At 42.8% G+C, this 20,739-nt stretch overlaps 1 protein-coding gene and 1 long non-coding RNA gene across 5 annotated transcripts; both read left to right on the top strand.

The window, feature by feature from the left end:
- The first annotated feature begins 1,325 nt into the window (after positions 1–1,325).
- Positions 1,326–16,174, top strand: LOC143655568 (uncharacterized). Of its 4 annotated transcripts, XR_013162159.1 has the most exons (4): positions 1,328–1,438; positions 1,571–1,738; positions 13,462–13,517; positions 15,278–16,174. It is a non-coding gene; the product is annotated as an uncharacterized LOC143655568 (long non-coding RNA). The 4 variants fall into 4 exon arrangements; XR_013162158.1 differs by having other exon boundaries at positions 1,326–1,738; XR_013162161.1 differs by lacking the exons at positions 1,328–1,438; positions 1,571–1,738 and adding an exon at positions 2,776–2,881.
- Positions 16,175–17,022: 848 nt separating this feature from the next.
- Positions 17,023–20,481, top strand: ARF6 (ARF GTPase 6). Its single transcript, XM_077126815.1, has one exon. The coding sequence runs from the start codon at positions 17,266–17,268 to the stop codon at positions 17,791–17,793; it is 528 nt and encodes a 175-aa protein (XP_076982930.1). The 5' UTR covers positions 17,023–17,265; the 3' UTR covers positions 17,794–20,481.
- The last annotated feature ends 258 nt before the right edge of the window (positions 20,482–20,739 follow it).

Genomic DNA, 20,739 nt, shown 5'->3' with positions numbered 1-20,739 from the left:
ACCGCGGCTCTCAGCGACTCCGCCCCCGGCCCGGACGGCGGGTCTCCGGCTGCTGCAGAGCCGCAAGGGCCCGAGGCGTTTATGAATCAGCCTCTGGAGGCGGAAAAGCGCCCGGAACACACGGAGGGGCTTCCTGGGGGGCGGGGGACGGCGGCCTGGGGGAGACCTGGAGAAGAGGCCTGGGGGAGGCCTGGGAGGGACCTGGGGGAGAAGCCTGGGGGGGTACCTGGGGGAGCCCTGGGGGCGTCTGGGGGAGGCCTGGGGGGGATCTGGGGGAAGCCTGGGGGGGACCTGGGGGAGAGGCCTGGGGGGTACCTGGGGGGTCTGGGGGAGGCCTGGGGGAGACCTGGGGGGGACCTGGGGGAGAGGCCTGGAGGGAGCCTGGGGGAGGCCTGGGGGGGCCTGGGGGGTACCTGGGGGGGGTCTGGGGGAGGCCTGGGGGGGATCTAGGGGAGAGGCCTGGGGGTACCTGGGGGAGAGGCCTGGGGGAAACCTGGGGGAGGTCTGGAGAAGAGGCCTGGGGGGGACCTGGGGGAGGTCTGGGGGAGGCCTGGAGAAGAGGCCTGGGGGGCACCTGGGGGAGAGGCCTGGGGGAGACCTGGGGGAGGCCTGGGGGGGGGACCTGGGGGAGGCCTGGGGAGACCTGGGGGAGACCTAGGGGAGGCCTGGGGGGGGGACCTGGGAGGTCTGGGGGGCCTGAGGGGGACATGGAGGAGAGGCCTGGAGGGAGCCTGGGGGAGGCCTGGGCCGGGCCTCACGTAGCAGTCCCGCCGCGAGGCCCCGTGTAAGGCCGCGGCTGACTCTGCGCCGCCCCGGCCCTGACCGCTGGGCTCCGAGGGCCGCCCGGGGGGGGGGGGGGGGGCTGACGCCCTAAAGGATACGGCGCAGCGGCCGCAGACGCAGGCGAGCAAGGGCGCGGGACCCGCGGACTGGCAGCTGCACCGCCCGCAGCCCAGCGCGGCGCGGACGAGGGCCGGGGGGCGTGGCAGGGCCTCGGGGAGGGGAGACGCAGCCCCACCACAGGAAGAGGGGGCCGCCGGGGAAAGGGGCCGGCAGGGGGAGGGCGTGACCTCCTGGGAGGCAGGGGAGGGGCGGGCCTTCGGGGCGAGGGGAGGGCGGGGCCCTCAGGGGGAGGGGCCCATGAGGGGCGGGGCCTTTACGGGTAGGGCAGGGGCCCGGGAGGCGAGGGGAGGGCGGGGCCTTCAGGGGGAGGGGCCAAGGAGGGGCGGGGCCTTACGGGGAGAGCAGGGGCCCAGGAGGAGAGGGGAGGGCGGAGCCTCCGGGTGGGCCATGGCGCCACCACCACGGGGGAGAGGCGGAGCCACCAGGGTTGGGAGAGGCGGGAGGGGAGGCGGAGCCGCCAAGGGGGAGAATTGGGGCCGCCCACGGACCGGCAAAGAGGGAACCACCGGGAGGGAGAGGCGGAACTACCGTGGGGGTCGGTAGGGCCGTCGGGGGGGGGGGGGGTGGCACTCACGGGGCGCGGGGACGGATTGCCCAGCGTGACCTCGGTCACCCAGTCTCCCCCTGGGCGCGCCCCTCTAGAAGCCCCTTGTCGCAACCTCGACAGGTTGCAGCTGTCTGCTGCTCACCGCAGTGGGGTCACCTGCTGCTGCCAGTCGGGTTTTCATCACGACGATTATTTGCATTTCAAAGACACGCCGCAGTGGGCGGACCTTGGCTCCGATACACAGTTAACAGTAAACAACCTGGATTAACAAGAACTGCACTGGAACATGTACGTCGTTTCTGCTGGTAACACCCTGCGCAGCGGAAGAGCCTTTAATGGTCTTACTATACAGCGTCTCGTGGACCCAGAAACTCACTTCCTGTAGCTGGTTTTATAATCTTACCATTGTTAAAGTTACCTAACCGATGTCATACTGTCAGTCAGAAAATTAAGTTGTGGGCTTTTTCTTCTATTTGAATATGCTTTAACTTTCGTCGGACACTTCTGCAGAAATGTTTTAAAGTTTTAGAACTTAGTAGAATTCCTTATAGCATGTCTACTTATCACATTGATTATGATCTGACGTGGAATAAATCATCTCCCCAAATCCAAACTTCATGCATTAAAATCCTTGTGCCTAACAGTCTCTATCCCATTTATTGATTCTTTTGCCACTGTGGCAAAAGCTTTCTGCTATATTTAATTTATTAGTTTTGAACAGCATGAGAATGCTTTGTTTCATCAGCCAAGGTTTGTAGAGTCCTTCCTTTGTTTGGGGGCTACTCTAGACTTAGACTGTTAAAACCAGCCAGAAGAATTGGCAAACTGATTGGCTTTTTCCTCAACTTTTATTCTTAAGGCTAATTATTAGCCACCCTGGCTTTTTGTAGAAAAACAAATACTTAAGTTGTATGGGGCTTTCACTGACTAAGGTAAGAGAGGATCAAGGTAACATTCTTAGACTAAACCATTTATTCACTTACTCAACAAACAAGTATTGAGTGCCTGCTGTGCTAGGTGCCCCTAGGATTAACTTTATAGTTGGTACAGGAGATAAGATTAGCTTTGAATAATAAAAGTAAAGTTAATTTGCTTGACATCATACAGGTAGTCTAAGCAAACATAGGTTTATATCAATTCACCATAGATCCTGTAGAAGAGGGCTTTTTTTTAAAGTAGGAAGTCAGCTTTTATTACATTGACTTGCAAAGTGGTTAGTTATATAAGTGATAGAAAGAGGTAGAGCCAAGTTCGGGTGAGAAGCCAAGTGCTATGCGGAGATGCTCATGGGAGGATGTTGAATGTTTGGAAATGGGTGGGCATTAGCTTCAGTTCAATGCCCACCCCACGCTCCGTTCCATCTCGCTGGTTCTCAAGTCGCGGGACTCGTCGTTCCTGTTGCCAGGCCGTGGTTTTCTGCCTTTGGGCTGGGTAAGCTGAGTCGCAGAGAGGTTGTGGTGTCTAGTTTAGGAAAGGAGTTCCAAGGCACCCACGGAAGCGAAGGCTGCAGCCTAGGCTCCCAAAGAGATGGAGGCAGGAAGTATTCCACAGGGATCTGTTTGTTCCACTCCTCTCATTCATTTTGTAGGACAGCTTATTTCTCAAAGGACACGCAGACTGGGGTATGGCAAGAAATAAAGCAAAACTACTACACGTGTACTCAAAATATTTTACCAAAAGAGACCATCTGCAGTCATTGCAGTATGTGGGTAAACAAATATTGTATAACACAAAAGAGTACTTGAATAATCAAGACAAATATATACAAATGCTGATTTATAATTATCATAATCAATTATTAATGCTTTGTACATTAATAATATAAACTAGAAGAGTGGTTCATCCCCTTATCATCATAAGATTTATTTAAAAAGTATGTCCCTCTGTGCATTCATTATCTTTACACATACTCCCAAATTTTGTCTGCATTAAAGATCTGTTGTTTAGTGCAGCCACCTTCATCAGTGATCTTAGCTGAATCTTCTGGATCACTTTCTGCAGCGTCTACATCAGAACGTGCTGCTTCAACTTACACTTTGTTGTGATGGAGACAGCTTCTTTCCTTAAGCCTCAAGACCCAGCCTCTGCTAGCTTCAGACCTTTCTTCGGCAGGTTCCTTACATCTTTTAGCCTCCACATTATTGAAGGGAGCTAGGGCCTTGCTTTGGATCAGGCTTTGGCTTAAGGAATGTTGTGGCTGGTTTGATCTATCCAGACCATGAAAACCTTCTCATATCAACAGTAAGGCTGCTTTACTTTCTTAACATTTGTGTGTTCACTGGAGTAGCACTTTTAATTTCTTTCACTCTTTGCATTCCTAACTTGGCTAACTGGTGCAAGAGGCCTAGCTCTCAGCCTAACTCAGCTTTCAACATGCCTTCCTTACTACGCTTTTGATTTAAAGTGAAAGATGTACAACTCTTCCTTTCGCTTGAACACTAAGAGGGCACTATAGGGTTATTAATTGGCCTAATTTCAATATTGCTGTGTCTCAGGGACTATGGAGACCCCAGGAGAGGGAGAGGGGTGGGGGGAGGGCTGTTTGTTGGCACAGTCAGAACACAACGTTTATCATTTAAGTTCACTGTATTATATGGGTGCAATTTATGGTACTCCAAAATAATTATAATAGTCACATTAAGATCACTAATGAAAAAGTCTGAAATATTGCAAGAACTACCAAAATTTGACTCAGAGACATGAAGTGAGCTGTTGGAAAAATAGTGCCGATGGACTTGCCCAACATACGGTTGCCACAAACCTTAAATGTGTAAAAAATGCAGTTTCTGTGAAGCACAATAAAATGAGGTATGCCTGTAATTATTATTTATTATATATTGAGTATTATTATATCATATATTATAATTCTTTATGAACCATTAAAGGCTGTGACTTTACTGCATATACTTTATTGGACTGTTAAAATTTTGTTTTGCTTGCACACTTTAAAAAAAAATTTTTAAATTTATTAATTAAAAAATTAACAAACAAAAAATTAACATATCATTCCATTCTACATATATCATCACATAATTGCATATTCATCATTTCTTAGAACATTTGCATCGATTTAGAAAAAGAAATAAAAAGACAACAGAAAAAGAAATAAAACGTAACAGAAAAAAGATTATACATACCATATCCCTTACCGCTCGCTTTCATTTATCACTAGCATTTCAAACTAAATTTATTTTAACATTTGTTCCCCCTATTATTTATTTTTATTCCATATGTTCTACTCGTCTGTTGATATGGTAGATAAAAGGAGCATCAGACACAAGGTTTTCACAATCACACAGTCACATTGTGAAAGCTGTATCATTATACAATCATCATCAAGAAACATGGCTACTGGAACACAGCTCTACATTTTCAGGCAGTTCCCTCCAGCCTCTCCACTACATCTTGAACAAGGTGATATCTACTTAATGCGTAAGAATAACCTCCAGGATAACCTCTTGACTCTGTTTGGAATCTCTCAGCCACTGACACTTAGTCTCATTTCACTCTTCCCCCTTTTGGTCGAGAAGATTCTCTCAATCCCTTGATGTTAATTCTCAGCTCATTCTAGGGTTTTTCTCAATCCCTTGATGCTGAATCTCAGCTCATTCTGGGATTTCTGTCCCATGCTGCCAGGAAGACCCACACCCCTGGTAGTCATGTCCCACGTAGACAGGGGGAGGGTGGTGAGTCTGCTTGCTGTGTTGACTGGAGAGAGAGGCCACATCTGAGCAACAAAAGAGGTTCTCTTGGGGGTGATTCTTAGGCTTAATTTTAAGTAGGCTTGACTTATCCCCTGTGGGGTTTAGTTTCATATGAACAAACCCCAAGACTGGGGGCTCAGCCTATAGCTTTGGTTGTCCACACTGCTTGTGAGAATATCAAGAATTCAACTTGGGGAAGTTGAATTTCTCCCCGTTCTCACCATTCCCCGAAAGGGGCTTTGCAAATACTTTTCCACTCACTGATCGAATCACTCTGGGATTCATCGGGGCATCACTGTGGACAAACCAACAAAATCTCATGTCCTACCTGAGATTCAAAGTACTTATGGTGTTCAATCAAACTATCTACGTAAGTTATATTAGGAAATGCACTAGTCAAAATATAAATTTTGTAACAAACATTTTTTGCTTTAGTCTCACACATAAGGTAACATTTTAAAATATTAATTACCATCTATTTTCAGCACCCTGCAATAATGACATTCCTTTGTTCTTCTTCATGCAAAAACATTTTTAAAATTTGTACATTGTACATTTCACTATTTTATACACTCTAGGCATTCCTAGATTATACCATCTCAATCTTTAACATCTATCTTTCTTTCTGATTTCATTTATGTCCCCAGCCCTCCTCCCTGTATCATTCTCACATGCAGCTTCATTCAGTGTTTTAACATAATTATATTACAGTTAGGTAGTATTGTGCTGTCCATTTCTGAGTTTTTGTATCCAGTCCTGTTGCACAGTCTGTATCCCTTCAGCTCCAATTACCCAATATCTTACCCTATTTCTATCTCCTGATGGTCTCTGTTACCAACGAAATATTCCAAGTTTATTCACTAATGTCAGTTCATATCAGTGAGACCATACAGTATTTGTCCTTTAGTTTTTGGCTAGTCTCACTCAGCATAATGTTCTCAAGGTCCATCCATGTTGTTACATACTTCATAAGTTTATTCTGTCTTAAAGCTGCATAATATTCCATCTTATGTATATACCAGTTTGTTTAGCCACTCATCTGTTGATGGACATTTTGGCTGTTTCCATCTCTTTGCAATTGTAAATAATGCTGCTATAAACACTGGTGTGCAAGTGTCCGTTTGTCTTTGCCCTTATGTCCTCTGAGTAGCTACCTAGCAGTGGTATTGCTGGGTCATATGGCAATTCTATATTCAGCTTTTATGCACACTACTTTTCATTGACATGTTTTGTGAAGGTATAACTTCTGTGTATAAAGTAACAGATGCCTATGGGATCTTGCTTTAGGAAAAAAAAAGTGATTTAATGGAAAGATACAGGGTGCCTCATGAAATTCAAGATTTGGTATGCAGATAGACCCTAGGAAGGGTCTAGAACTGTGCAATGGGGCCTAGGGAATGATTTGTCTCATCTTTACTCTTCTCTATATATCTGCTTCTTTCTTTTTTCTTTGAAGATTTAACTTCCATCTACAGCCCAGTCCTCAAACAGAATATGGTTTTCACAGAGTCCCCAGTTAGGGGGATACAGGTCCCCTGGGAAAAGGCAGACTAATATGTCTTCCTTCACATCTGAACAGGAAACTGATTATCTGTTAGGATCACAAACCTTCCTGTGGCCTGGCTGGTGTGGCCAGAGGAATGCATATTGAGGGTCACAGGAAAAACCAGGAGCCTATCCCTGCATTCCTGTGGATGGGGACAGTAGTTTTCAAAGACCTCCTGCAAAAGTCAAGTATGTGTTCTGCGGCTAGAATCTTTGACATACTGTTAAAGATTTACCCGTATTGAAATTCTTATAAAGTCCCAGGTTACCTTCTTACATGGCCAAGGTTACCACGGTGTAAACACACTGAATTCATGATTTAGGCTTTCCTGTAATGTTAAAAAGGTATAAGAATTGAAAACGCAGCTGCAAGACCTACTTTTACATTTGGAAATAGAGTCAAACATCTTAAACTCCCTCAAAGACTCTGGAATTTTCCATCCCAGGCATTAATCTAGTTAATTTGGGAAGTTGGCACACAGGATAGCTGACCTCCTTCTCAGTGTAGAGAGCCAAGGAACTGTTGACACAGTTCACCAAAGACGGTCATTACACTTCTGACCCCAGTTTATAAAATTGTAATGTTATCCATGAAGCCAGTTTTTAGCTTACCGAGTTTATTATTTGACTATTTGTGGACTTACAATCCACAAGGTGTCTTTCTAAGTCTACTGGAATATAAATCTTGAAAAATGGAAACAAACCCCTAATTTGTGCCTAGCTAAGCCACTGTTAAATAAGTTATAATGTAACACTTATCTAGGACTTTCCAACCACTTCCACACTCATAACTCTTGGGCACTGTGCTCAAAACCGTTTCTTAGAGAGGAGCTTCTGCAGATGGTTCCATACTGATGGTCAAAAGGTACCGAACACATAAAAGCTGTTCTTTTCTTTGCTCTTCGTACACATGCTATGTGTGCAAAAAGTAAAATAAATAATGCTTATGGAGGAAATTTCATATGAATCCGCCTGGTTATGACTTTCCAATACCCACTTTCCAATACAAAGCTGAGTTTTGGGTTGGGTTGGGTATTAGTGTTTTGATTTACAACACTGCCAAGCTCTACTTTTCAATATTAGCCTTTTCTTCTTTCTTTCCTTTCGTCCTTCCTATCTCTTTGCCACTAATTTTTTCAATTCATTCTTTTATTCTGACTTTGAAGCAGCACTGTGTGGCACTTAAAGTTATTTTATTTCTTTCGTTTCCAATATATAAACAATTGTAAATTTACTGGCTCACGACTTTTACTTGACATTTAGATTAATTCTTTTCTTTGGGGGAAATGTGGAAAGTTTTTCTACCTTGCTTTTACTACCAAAGAAAACCATTTGAGGAATCCCCTTAAAAAGCTAAAGCTTTAACCAGCAAGTCAGGGAATAAGGCATATAAAGCGCAAAATACTATACTAAAGGCCTAAGATCATGTAGAGAGCTAATATTGAATGATACCTTAAATTAGTAAATGAATTTGTTTAGTACCATTGTGACCCATTCACCAAGCAGATGTTAGTATTTTATGTGTCATTTCCATCATATATATCTAGGAATTATCTAGGAATAGTGGAAAACAAACGAAAACCAGAGACAAAACAAAAGTCAAAACCTACAAGTGAGGAAACTTAAAGCAGAAACCACTGTGAAGGCAGGATAAGATGTTAGCTTCTCAGATCTTTAGTGTCCTTTGTCCTAGCTAGTGTATGTTATTGTATAATAACAACACAGCTGAGTAACTGATAGTGCAGAGCCCAACAGCTGTTACTGCAAACACTACATGCGCTGCTGTTGTATTAATTAATTACAGTGTTTGGAATATTCAGTCAATCAAGCCATCTAAATGATCTAGCTTCTCTGTCCTTCCAAAAAAAAAATCTTCTTAAGAGCATCAAAACTGTAAACTCTGTCAGTTTAGGCTGAAATATTAATCTTTCTTTATCTTAAAAATACTCTTCTGATATTGAATTTCTCAGATTCTATGATTCCTCTTAGCAGGGATATTAGGGAGATCTCCGGGATATGAAATAGTGTTTCTCATTCCAAAACTTCAGTGATTCAAAAGGCTAATGTAAGAATATTCAAACTATCAGAAGAAGGAACATAATGTTAATAGATTAGGAATGATGGTAATTCTAGAATTCTACTTGTCTGACTCCATTTTCAAATAACTGCCTAATGACAAAAATTACTAATAGATTATGGCTGTCAATCATCTGATTTGTACAAAGTTGGTAAATTATTTTTATTTTGCATTCTTTAAGTTAAAATGTGTCCCATTCAGGGTTCTTGAATAAAATGAAAAAAGTGACTCTGGTTAACTTGAGTAGAAAATAATTGTTGGGAAGTAAGCCAGGAGGGTCACAGACTCACTGAGCAAGGCCACGGACACAGACAGGGAGAAAAGGCTCTGACTATGTCCAGGACAAGTGACTTAGGAAATGCAGTATCTGTGAAGCACAATGAAATGAAGTATGCCTGTAATTATTATTTATTATATATTAGGTATTATTATATCATCATTATTTCATCAACTGGATGCTTGTTGCCATTGGATATTTACCACCATGCTGCTGGACTCAAGTCACTCTGGAAATCTGTCTCTGCATCTGGACTTTTTGAATCTTTCAAAATACACAGCCTGGACCAGGGTATCGATTAGTTAACCGAGCCCAGACTGCTTGCCCAAATCCTACTTCCAGGAAAATAGGCAAGGGAATACCTATTTGCCCATCTTCATCTTGTCTTCCACTCGATCTGAAATTAAGCGCAAACAGTGCTTGCCCACTGGCTGTCAGAACTGACAAGTGCCCACGGATAAGCAGCTGTCTGGTGCTTACAACCCTAATCGACCTTGGGTTGCCAGACAGGCTGTCTGACTTTCTCATATACAATGGTGCTAACTAGTTAGTACTCGTTCTAGTAATCATTTAAGCAATACTTATAGTATATTTTCAAACTATATTCCGCCTCAGATACCTTGACTTAATTGATCTGGGGCAGGGCTCAAGAATTTGCTTGTTTTCAGAACTCCCCAGTGGACTCAAATGAGGCTAGGATTATGGCCTGTTGAGCTAATCCACCCTCCTAAATTCACAGATGAACACAATAATTCAGTATGGTAGAGAAAAGCACTTCAGAGTTGGATGAAAAATTCTTAATTTGAATTTCCTCTGCACCATCTATTTTTTATGACCTGAAGGAAGATGTTTGCCAAATCAGTGCCTCAGCTCTTTCAACTGTAAAGTGGAATAATAATACATCTACCCTATCTAGTCAATTGAGAGAATTATTTTCCTATTGCAGGAATAGAGAAATTGATGCTAGATGAGGACAAACAAGTTACCCAAGTTAAACCTAAGGCACGAAGGGTGGGGCAATTTAAGTAATTTAAGGATGTAATTTAGCTCTTTCCATTCACTTGGATCACTCACCTGATCATTTTGCCTCGGTGTTTATTTTTATAGTTGGAAGCCAAAACTATTAAACAATTTGCTAAAATATCAACTACAATTCAAGCTTTTTTTTAGTTCTATCATTCTCAATTTTAATATTGCTAAATATAAATGAGTGTTTCATACTCATGTATAACCAAAGTAATTATCAAGGTTTCAACTGGGATGCAACTTTTTTTTATGGTTAATGAGGAAGAACTAGAAAGTGGATCCTCAGTTGACACAGGGTGAGGATGAAGGGTTGAGCTAGGAGTTTTGGTTCTCACAAGTCCCTTTAAATATATATATTTTCAACTTTTTAAATTGTATAATATAACACATATGCAAAGCAAAGAAAGAACAAAGCAATAGTTTTCAAAGCACTCTTCAACAAATAGTTACATGACAGATCCCAGAGTTTGTCATGGGCTACCATCCCATCATCTCAGATTTTTCCTTCTAGTTGCTCCAGAACACTGGAGGCTAGAAGGGATATATATATGTTTTATCATCACAATGGACTTTTCTTTTTTTGTGAAAAACAACATATATACAAAAAAAGCAATACATTTCAAAGTACATCGCAACAATTACTTGTAGAATAGATTTCAGAGTTTGGTATGGGTTACAATTTCACAATTTTAGGTTTTTACTTCTAGCTGCTTTAATTACTGGAGAGTAAAAGAAATATCAATATAATGATTCAGCAATCACATTCACTTGTTAAACCCTACCTTCTCTGTATCACACCACCATCACCTTTGATCTTTCTCTTACTCTTTAAGGGTGTTTGGGCTATAGCCATTCTAACTTTTTCATGTTGGAAGGGGCTGTCAATAATATGGATGGGGGATGGAACTAGTTGATGTTCTGGAGACGCTGGCCCCTCTGCATTTCAGGACTTATCTGGTCTAGGGACCCATCTGGAGGTTGTAGGCTTCTGGAAAGTTACCCTAGTGCATGAGAACTTTGTCAAATCTTATATATTACCCCAGGTGTTCTTTAGGATTGGCTGGAATGATTCTGGTTGAGTTCTGGCAAGCTATGATAGGTAGCAATGTCTAACTGAAGCTTGCATTAGAGTTACCACCAGAATACCCTCTCGACTCTATTTGAACTCTCTCAGCCACTGATACCTTATGTTATATTTCTTTTCCCCTTTTTGATCAGGATGGCATTGTTGATCCCACAGTGCCAGGGCCAGACTCATCCCTAAGTATTTAAATACTTAAATTTAAATATTCATTTGAGTATTTAAATATTTAAATTTAAGTAACTATTTAAAGATCCCTTAAATATTTAAGAAGTATTTACATTCATTAAAATTACCAAGAATCCTTACAAATAGAAATGATTTGTTTTCACTGGATTCATTGGGTTTTTCTAGTTTTATTGTTAAAGGTCTCAATATTCACTGCATTCTCACTAAAAACATTTGAAACTTTATTATATTACTCTCCAAACTATAATGTAATACCTGGATACATTCCAGAGTACAATGGGCAGATAAATACAAAGTATTGGCAGGGTGGGTCATGGTGGCTTAGCAGGCAGAGTTCTCGCCTGCCATGCCAGAGACCTGGGTTCAATTCCTGGTGCCTGCCCATGCGAAAAAAAAAAAAAAAAAAAAGTATTGGCAAAGTCCCTTGAGAAAAAATAAGGGAAAATCCTGAAACTCTCACAAATATTAGGGACTCCCAAGTTAACAGGCCAAGCCCTTGATCTTGAGGCTTGTTCTCAGGAAACTTATTTCTGTACTGGAGAAGCTAACCCTTCCTATATCTATGCCTAAGAGTTACTTCCAAGGAACTGCTTTTGTTGCTCAGATGTGGCCGAATCACTTTTGTTGCTCAGATCGGCCTCCATCTCTCTCTAAGCCCAACTCTGCAAGTAAAAGCATTACCCTCCTCCCTGCATGGGGTAGACAACACCCACCTAACCAAAACGGCAAAAAGAAACGTAACAAAATAAGCTATCAGTGGCTAAGAGATTTCAAATAGAGTTCAAGGATATTCTGGAGGTTACTCTTATGCAATCTTTAGCTAGATATTGCTAATTATCATGGTATGCTGTTCTAGTATGCAAACTGCTGGAATGCGGTATACCAGAAATAGAATGGCTTTTAAAAAGGGGAACTTAATAAGCTGCAAGTTTACAGTTCTAAGGCTGTAACAATGTCCAAATTAAGGCACCAACAAGAGGTTACCTTCTCTCAAGAAATGCTGATCAAGTTCACGGTTTCCCTCTCAACTGGAAAGGCCCATGGTGAATGTGGTGACATCTGCTAGCTTTCTCTCCCAGCTTCTTGTTTCATGAAGCTCCCCCTGGGAGCGGGATTTCTTCTTCATCTCCAAAGGTCTCTGGCTGCGTGGGCTCTGAAGCTTTTTCCAAATGATTCCCTTTTAAAGGGCTCCAGTAAGCAACCCCACCTTGAATGGGTGGAGACATAGCTCCATGGAAACCACCTAATCAAAAGGTACCACCCACAAATAGGTGGGCCACATCTCCATGGAAACATTCCACAAGCTCCCATCCGGCAATACTGAATGAAGATTAAACAAATTGGCTTTTCTGGGGTTCACAACGGATTCAAACAGGTACATATGCCAAGCCCCAGTCAACAGTATTTCTGTAAACCTTGAAGAATACTCAAGACTCTGAGACTCTATCAAAGTTTCACTGACTAAGTTTATTTTTCAGAAACCTAAAACCTCCAGTTGGTTCTTAGGCCAGAAAAGCCCCGAAACCCAGAGGTACCAGTCTCTCCAAGAGCATCAACCAGTTGCATCCCTCTACCCCATTATGTGACACCCCTCTTCAACATGTTAGAAAAGTTAGAATAGCCATTGCCCAAACAACCCTAAAGACTGCGTGAAGGATCAAACGGGAAGGAGGCGTTGTGACAGAGAAGACAGGATTTAACAAATGAGTATGACTACTGAATCATTATATTGATATTTCTTTTGTCTCCAGTGTCTTAGAGGAGCTAAAAAGGAAATACCTGAAATTGTGGAACTGTAACCCATACCATATTTTGACATTTGTTCTATAACTACCTGTTAAAATGTACTTTGAAATTTATCACTTTTTTTGTATATATGTTATATTTCACAAAAACAAACAAAAACTACAAGCCAGGCATTATGCTAGGCATAAAGGATTCTAAAATAAAAAGGAAACAGAACTTTCCCTTAGGGAGCTATGTAAACACAGGTAAAATACCATGGGAGAACTAATTCTCCTGCCTCATTTAGTAATTCTAGTTGGAAAAGATTAGTAATTTTTAAAAGTACATACTTTTAGTTTCTTATTCTTTACTTCTACTGTCTTACAGATTCCCTGGGTTTCTATGCCTTCTTTGGAATAAAACTATACACAGCTCAATTCCTGGTAAGTCTTAACTAAGGGCTCAAAATGAAGCCATAAATAGGGGATTATATGTTTATCAAACAAGACAGACTATCCTCGCCATGTGGTCAGAATTGTTCTTGGCAGTAGAAGGAATAAAAAGAAATACATGACAGGGTTATACAGAATGAGTAATTTTTAAGAGTTATAAGAGTTCATAAATAGGGGTAAACAGCATGCTGTTCTTAGAGAAGGCTTGTTCATTTCATTTTAAAAACAAAAATAAATTTAAGCCATTTTTTAAAGGAAAGTATTTTTCTTGTAAGATGGTATTTTGGTCAGGAATATCACAAACATACTATATGTGGTTGCTGAACAGGTTACAAATTATGGAATTGTGTTTTCTAGATAAGCCTGGTAATAAGCAAGTTGGAGCATTCTCTTCCTTTCAGGCTTTAAATTAAAAATGGAGATCAATTTTTCTATACTTAGCTTTGGAGCTTTCTTTTTTTTTTATTATTAATTTTTAAATTTTTAAAAAAATATATAACAACAAACAAATGCTGGAGCTTTCATTTGTGCTTAAAATGTGAAACAGTGAAACAGAATGTAAGCTGAAAAGTATAATATTTTGTTTCATTAATGCAAATTTTAGTTAATAAAATATTTTATTGAATGGGAATATTTAAAAAAATTGAAAATTTTTAAAATTGTTTTAAAACTAAAAAAAGGAATAAAGAAAACAAAATGTTACATCAGTAGTATTACTTATTACCTAAATTGTTGCCTTTTGCAGATGTTTTGATTTTATTAAAATTTACCTAATGTTTTTTTCACTACCATGATTATATATACAAAGTTCACTGAACATTTTTTCACTGCCTATACTTATTTTCAGGTCATCATTATTATTTGTTTTATGTTGTTATTACTCAAATTGTAGAGTTTTTTGAATGATGATCCACTCTGGTTATCTAATATTTTAAGATATGTTATTATATATATTAATCTATTATTTCAAATCCCCAGATTAAAACACTGCTTTTCTTCTTTCGTTTTGTCTTTTCTTGTGGTATGATTACAGTCATTCACTCAATGGTCAAACGCCTACTACTTAATGCTTTCTCGTCACTGGGGTCACGATGGGGAATGAGGTCCCTGCCTCTCTGAAGCTTGCATTCTGGTGGACTATAAATGAACGATGGCTTTTAAAAATAAATTTCCTTGTTCTAGCACAGTATCAATGCCAGGTAGATGCTAGTGCTTCCTGCTGCTTCTGTTTTTAATTATATCATGACTCCGAGTGAAAAATAAAGGCTGTTCTATAATTATTTATTATAAATAAAAACAACCCAAGTCCAGCAGCTTTATGTATCAACTTGGGAAAAATTGGAATCTGCTCTGAGAAACTACTATGTTGGAATGGAACAAAATATAATACTTACAACTGTTTGCCACTTAAATAATCCTTCTCCAAATATAATGATTACAGACACTTTTAAGAAAAACTGGAATTGAACCTCAAAACAACTGTGACATGGACAGAGAGGTTGTATAATTTTGGGGTTAAGATTCATGATTTAACCCCAATTCTGTGAGCTATAAAAATAAGTATTTAACCTCTCTGACCCTCAGTTTCCTTAAGTTTAAAATGGTACATTAACAGCTGCCTCTTAGCGTTGCTGTGGGGATTACAATAAAAGAAAGTACTTAAAATACTTAGTATAGTGTTTGATATAATATAGTCACTAAACGGCGACTATTCTCATTAGGGCTGATCTCAATCTTCATCTGATTTACAGATAAAGAAGCTGAAGCTGATAAAACTTGAGACAGAAGGATTCAGACATGAAATGGAGGGATGACAAACCAATCTTCCGATTCTAAATCCTTTTTGCATTTTTATCACAGAGCCTCTTAAGGGAGATGGAAATTATATTAGATCAGTGCTAGAATATGAATAACTTCAACAAACCCCTTTCATGGTGAAGTTTATAAGGCTATCATTTAGCCTATCTTTATCAAAATTTGTTTTTAAATAGAAACGTTATCGTACCTCTTTTTCTTCCCTTGATTGAGTTAAGCTTTCACCTTTCTTTCAACTTTAAGTCTAACTTCATCGCTAATCACGTAATAGGAACAGGCCTCTTTCCACAGACGCCCCACCTTCGACTCCGGGCGGGCCCCGGGGCGCGCAGCCGCTCGGCCTTCCGACTCAGGATTCTGCGCTTGGACCAGTCGCACTGGGTCCCGAAAGTTAACCTCAGGGGCGGGTGGGCGCATCTGGGGCTCCTGCTCCGCACGCAGGGGAAGCAAGGTCAAGGAGGACAAGGCGCAGCCACCGCGCGTCGGGGGCGGGCGGTCCGGGGGACGCCGCACTTCCCGCGCCGCTGCGTAAACCTAGAGCCGCGCTACATAAAACTAAAACGGGGGGGATGCATCGGGTTCGTAAACCTGCAGCCGCTCTAAATACGATTACAACGGGGGGCGGATGCATCGCCTCCTCCTAAGCCGGCAGACACCGCAAGGCCGGAGCGGGCCGGTCCTGACGGGATGCGGGGCTTGGCCGGCAGTCCTCGCCAACCGGAGCGCGGTGGCCGCACGCTCCTGGCGGAACACTGACCTCTCCCGAGTCTTGTAGGAAACACACAGCACACAAGGAAGACAGAGCGGCGTCGGGAAAAAGGTAAGAGCAGCGGGCAGAGCTTCCGGGGGAGACGGAGGGCGCGCGGCCCAGGGAAGTGGAGCAGCACCGGGTGGCACTCGAGGTCTGAGGCGAGAGGGGATGCGGGCGTCGCGGGAGCGTGCTGCCCGCGGGCCCACCCGTGCAGGCGGGGTTGACGTGCCCCCCTGGTCGGAGGGTGGAGGAGAAGGGAGGGCAAAAGCGAAAAAAGCAGAGAGGGAGTGGTCGTCCCAGAAGCGACAGGTGGGCACAGGTCAGAAGCCGAGGCTCGCGGCCGGAGGGCGGGCAGCACTTGCGGCCCCTCCGAGCCGCCGTCGCCCCGCCCCTCGCTGCGTGGCGCTCGTGACGCTGCGCGCGTCGGCCGTTCTCCTTACAGAGGTCGCTCGCGTCCGAGCGGGCCTGTGCCGCGCGTGCGTACTCGCGAGGGGAAGTGGAGCGGTTTCCTCGGCGCCTTTTCCGGCGGCGGCGGCGGTGAAGCTGGGAGGAGGAGGTGGAGGCCGCAGGGAGCCCGCGCTCGGGGCGGCGGCTGAAGGTAACCCCTGGGCCGAGCCGGGGAGCAGGGCCCGTTCGGCCCCCGCTCCGTTTTGAACTTGCGGTAATTCCCTTCTCCCTCTGTGTCTCTGCAGGCGGCACACCGAGTTCCCGCGAGGGTCAGAGACCTGACGAGGCGCCGGCGCCGCGCGGCCTGTCGGGCGGCCGGGGTCGGTGGTGAGCCCGGTGCGCGGGGCCGGCGGACTGGCCGAGGGCCGCAGACTTCCCCGGCGGCGTGAGGAGCAGGCGGAGGAGCGGGAACGGCGGCGGCGCGGGTGCGGCGCCTGCGGGGGGAAGGGCAGTTCCGGGCCGGGCCGCGCCTCAGCAGGGCGGCGGCTCTCCCAGCGCAGGCTCAGGGCCCCGGCGGCGGCGACCGGAGGAACCAGGCTGTGCGGTCGGTGATGGCCGAGTGAGCGGCGGGCCGGGCCCCAGCCCCCAGGCGGCAGCTCCCAGTGCAGGCCGCACGGGCGTCCTCGCGCCAGGGCGGCTTCGTTTCGGTTTCGCGGCGGCGGCGGCGTTGTTGGCTGGGGGGGCCCGGGACACCTGAATGCCCCCGGCCTCGGCTCTGACGACGCGATGGGGAAGGTGCTGTCAAAAATCTTCGGGAACAAGGAAATGCGGATCCTCATGCTGGGGCTGGACGCGGCCGGCAAGACCACAATCCTGTACAAGTTGAAGCTGGGCCAGTCGGTAACCACCATCCCCACGGTGGGTTTCAACGTGGAGACGGTGACTTACAAAAACGTCAAATTCAACGTGTGGGATGTGGGCGGCCAGGACAAGATCCGGCCGCTCTGGCGGCATTACTACACCGGGACCCAGGGTCTGATCTTCGTAGTGGACTGTGCCGACCGTGATCGCATCGACGAGGCCCGCCAGGAGCTGCACCGCATTATCAATGACCGGGAGATGAGGGACGCCATAATCCTCATCTTCGCCAACAAGCAGGACCTGCCTGATGCCATGAAACCCCACGAGATCCAGGAGAAACTGGGCCTGACCCGAATTCGGGACAGGAACTGGTATGTGCAGCCCTCCTGTGCCACCTCTGGGGACGGACTCTATGAGGGGCTCACATGGTTAACCTCTAACTATAAATCCTAATGAGCATTCTCACCCATCCCCCCTGCCCCCCCCAGGAGAGTTATCAAAAACCTATTCATAGGATCATCGCCACCGCCACCTCTTTCGATTGCCACTTTCCCTTTTTTTTGAATTTGAAGTCTGGAGTTACTGTTCTAGGTTTTATGGGGTGGTTTGGGGGTTTTCTTTTTGTTTCTTTTTTTTTTGCTTTGCGTTAGGATGCCATGATCTGACATTTGATATGAACACAAAGTGCTAGATACTCTTGTTGACTTCCAGCAAATGGGATGGGGGAAATACAGCAATTCTTGGTAAAGTCCTTTATAATAATGGTTTGATTTTTTTATTTCAAGAGAATCGTTTTTTCCGATGTATGCTTTTTTTTTCTCTTTGCCCAGTTTTCTTATCACTTGCTGTAGATGGCTTATTTTGCATTCTTGCAGACTATGTTGCAAGTCTGTTTCATCTAGTAAACTGAAAATTATTGCTTAATCAAACTGCCGTTTTGTCGTTTATATTTAAGGCCTTTCCCCCCTCTCTTAGGAGTTCTAATTAATTTCAAATGTAACCTTTTGTATCTAAGACCATTATAGTAAACTTAGCCCGCAGTGGCAAATAATGAGTAATATCATTGAAATATGTTCCAGTGGCACACCAGTATGTTAAACAGGTAATGTAAGAAGTTCTTTGAAATGTCAGCTATTAAGTTCTGAAACATACATCATGCATGAGTAGGGACAAAACCCAGGTTACCCATAATATAGCTAACTTAAAACACTGCATAAAAATAATGAAAGTGTAACCGATCAAGGACACAGATCTTTTCACTGCAAAGTTAGCAACTTTGCTGGGTCTTCCCTCGTTTTTTTAAATTTAATAGACTCTTTCCAGAAAATGGAGCAATAATGGTGTACGCCACACGCAAATGAAATATTTGTAGATATTTTAAATGACTTTTTGGAAAAACTGGAATATATAGTTTTATTTTGTTTCAAATATCTAAGACCAGTAGTTTTAAAATTACTAGAATACCTTGCTCGTTAATAAAGCAGTTAATTCAAGTTATATGCACCTTTTACCTAGTTGGAGAAATATACATTCCTGTTTTCACATTACAGCAACTGATTAAGCTGAAGTTATAAGTCATTTTTTATAGATGAGTGACCCACATCTCCATTAATTAGAACACTGGAAAAGATGTTTTATAAAAAAGTTAATTTAATTTTGTTCAATCTTAAGATTAACTCATGCAAGTAGTAAGTCAGATACCTGTTGGTTCAATAATATACTATTTCCTTTAAGGAAATGAATGAAGTGTAGACTTGAGGAATGACAAAGTGGATTAGGATAAAGAAGAACCTACAGATGACAATGAATGTAAACATTTTTCTTGAATGGTATGCAGATAAACAGATCCTAACAAGATTAGTTGCTTAGCGGTAACTAGGTTGTTGAGACCACTATGATAATACTTTGAACCAAATGCTAGTGCTGGATACAGAATTGTGAAGCAGCACCTGGTTCTTATGTAGCCTTAAGGATTAGTTTTAGAGATCCTCAAGGAATTAAACTTAGGGAATTTCAGAAATGTAGACTGCAGAGGCAGTATACAGGAAAAGGTGGAGTGGGTTTTGTTAATGAGGGTATCTTGAAAACTAAAATTGGGATATCATGGTATAGTTGGACAGTATTGGTCCTTCGTGCTTTGGCCATATTATATAATTGAGCTTTTACCAAAGATATGTGACAAGCATAAGGCTATAAAAAATTTTACTTCAAAATGAAACTCTTGACAAACATCTTAAAGCAGATAAAAAAAGGTGCTATGTTGCAGGCTCCTGATGGTGCAGAGGAATTTTTGAATTCAAGATGCAACTAAAGTATAAAGTTCTCATTTTCATTTTAGTGGAAGTTTCTTTAGAAATGAGGCTGACAAACACCTCTAAGAACATTGGTTGCTTTTAAAATTCCCAAAGCTCCACCATAAATTTAATTCTTAGGTATTGCCCAATTATCTTTTAAGGTACATGCATGGGTGATACAAATGTCAATGCTGTAGTAACATCCTGAAACAAGACAAGCACAAAGGTATAAATGCCTAAACTGGAGGAAACTTGAAACCCTCATGTTAATTCTTAAATGTAGTATTTCTAACTTGTGACAAACAGATTGGTAGGCAGCCATTTTTTTGTGTCTTAAAATAACTGGGGGCATAGTTTAAATTTTATACGTCAAGTGATTGCTTTTGACTGTTGCAGTTGAGATGTTATTTTTAGTTTATTTGCAATGTCTGAAAAGGGGGTGGTGGGAAGCAAATACTTGAAATTTGGAAAACCCTAAACCTTTTGGTAAGAAATTGTAATTTTTGCTTACATTTTCTTTAAATATTAAAAAGGTTTATAATTGATGTAGTTAAATCAGTGGTGATAATGGGGCAGGTAATAGCCTGCAGAAAAAGCTATAATCTAAAAATTTAAGACTTTAAAAATAAGATCTTGGAAGTTTTTAATTGCATCAACTTCTGTATTTATGTCAATTTATAAACTGCAGTACGTTTTGAATGAGGTTAAACTTGTCTAATATGAATAAATGAGTCTGTAGACTGTGATCTCCCCAAACAAAAAAATACAGTACTTGAAATTGTGTTCTTTATGGTTGTAGTGTTGGTAAAGCACTAATATGCGGAAAATAAAGGAATTACACAGTGCAGTTTCTCATGTTATGTTACTCATTGGAACTAGATAAGTGGGATGTGGGGCTCATGTTCTCCAATTTGGGAGTCGCCTAGCTTTTAAAAGTACAAAAAAAGAATCGATTTGGTTCTTAGAAATTCTGGTTCCATAAGGCTTGCCCTCTATACTTCCACCAAATTTAATCTGATTTGGTGATAACTTAGGTCACCAAAACAGTTGAAAATAGTTTTTTATAATTAAAGTTCTGTAGCAGCCTTTATTCCCCTTTTTTAAA

Source organism: Tamandua tetradactyla, chromosome 14 (assembly GCF_023851605.1).
Source record: "Tamandua tetradactyla isolate mTamTet1 chromosome 14, mTamTet1.pri, whole genome shotgun sequence".
Taxonomy (NCBI): Eukaryota; Metazoa; Chordata; class Mammalia; order Pilosa; family Myrmecophagidae; genus Tamandua; species Tamandua tetradactyla.
Note: the sequence above shows the minus strand (reverse complement) of the source record. Positions and strands in the feature narration are given on the sequence as shown.

Bases quoted from the DNA above. Each gene is read 5' to 3' on its own strand.
- ARF6 (XM_077126815.1), top strand. From the start codon at position 17,266: ATGGGGAAGGTGCTGTCAAAAATCTTCGGGAACAAGGAAATGCGGATC.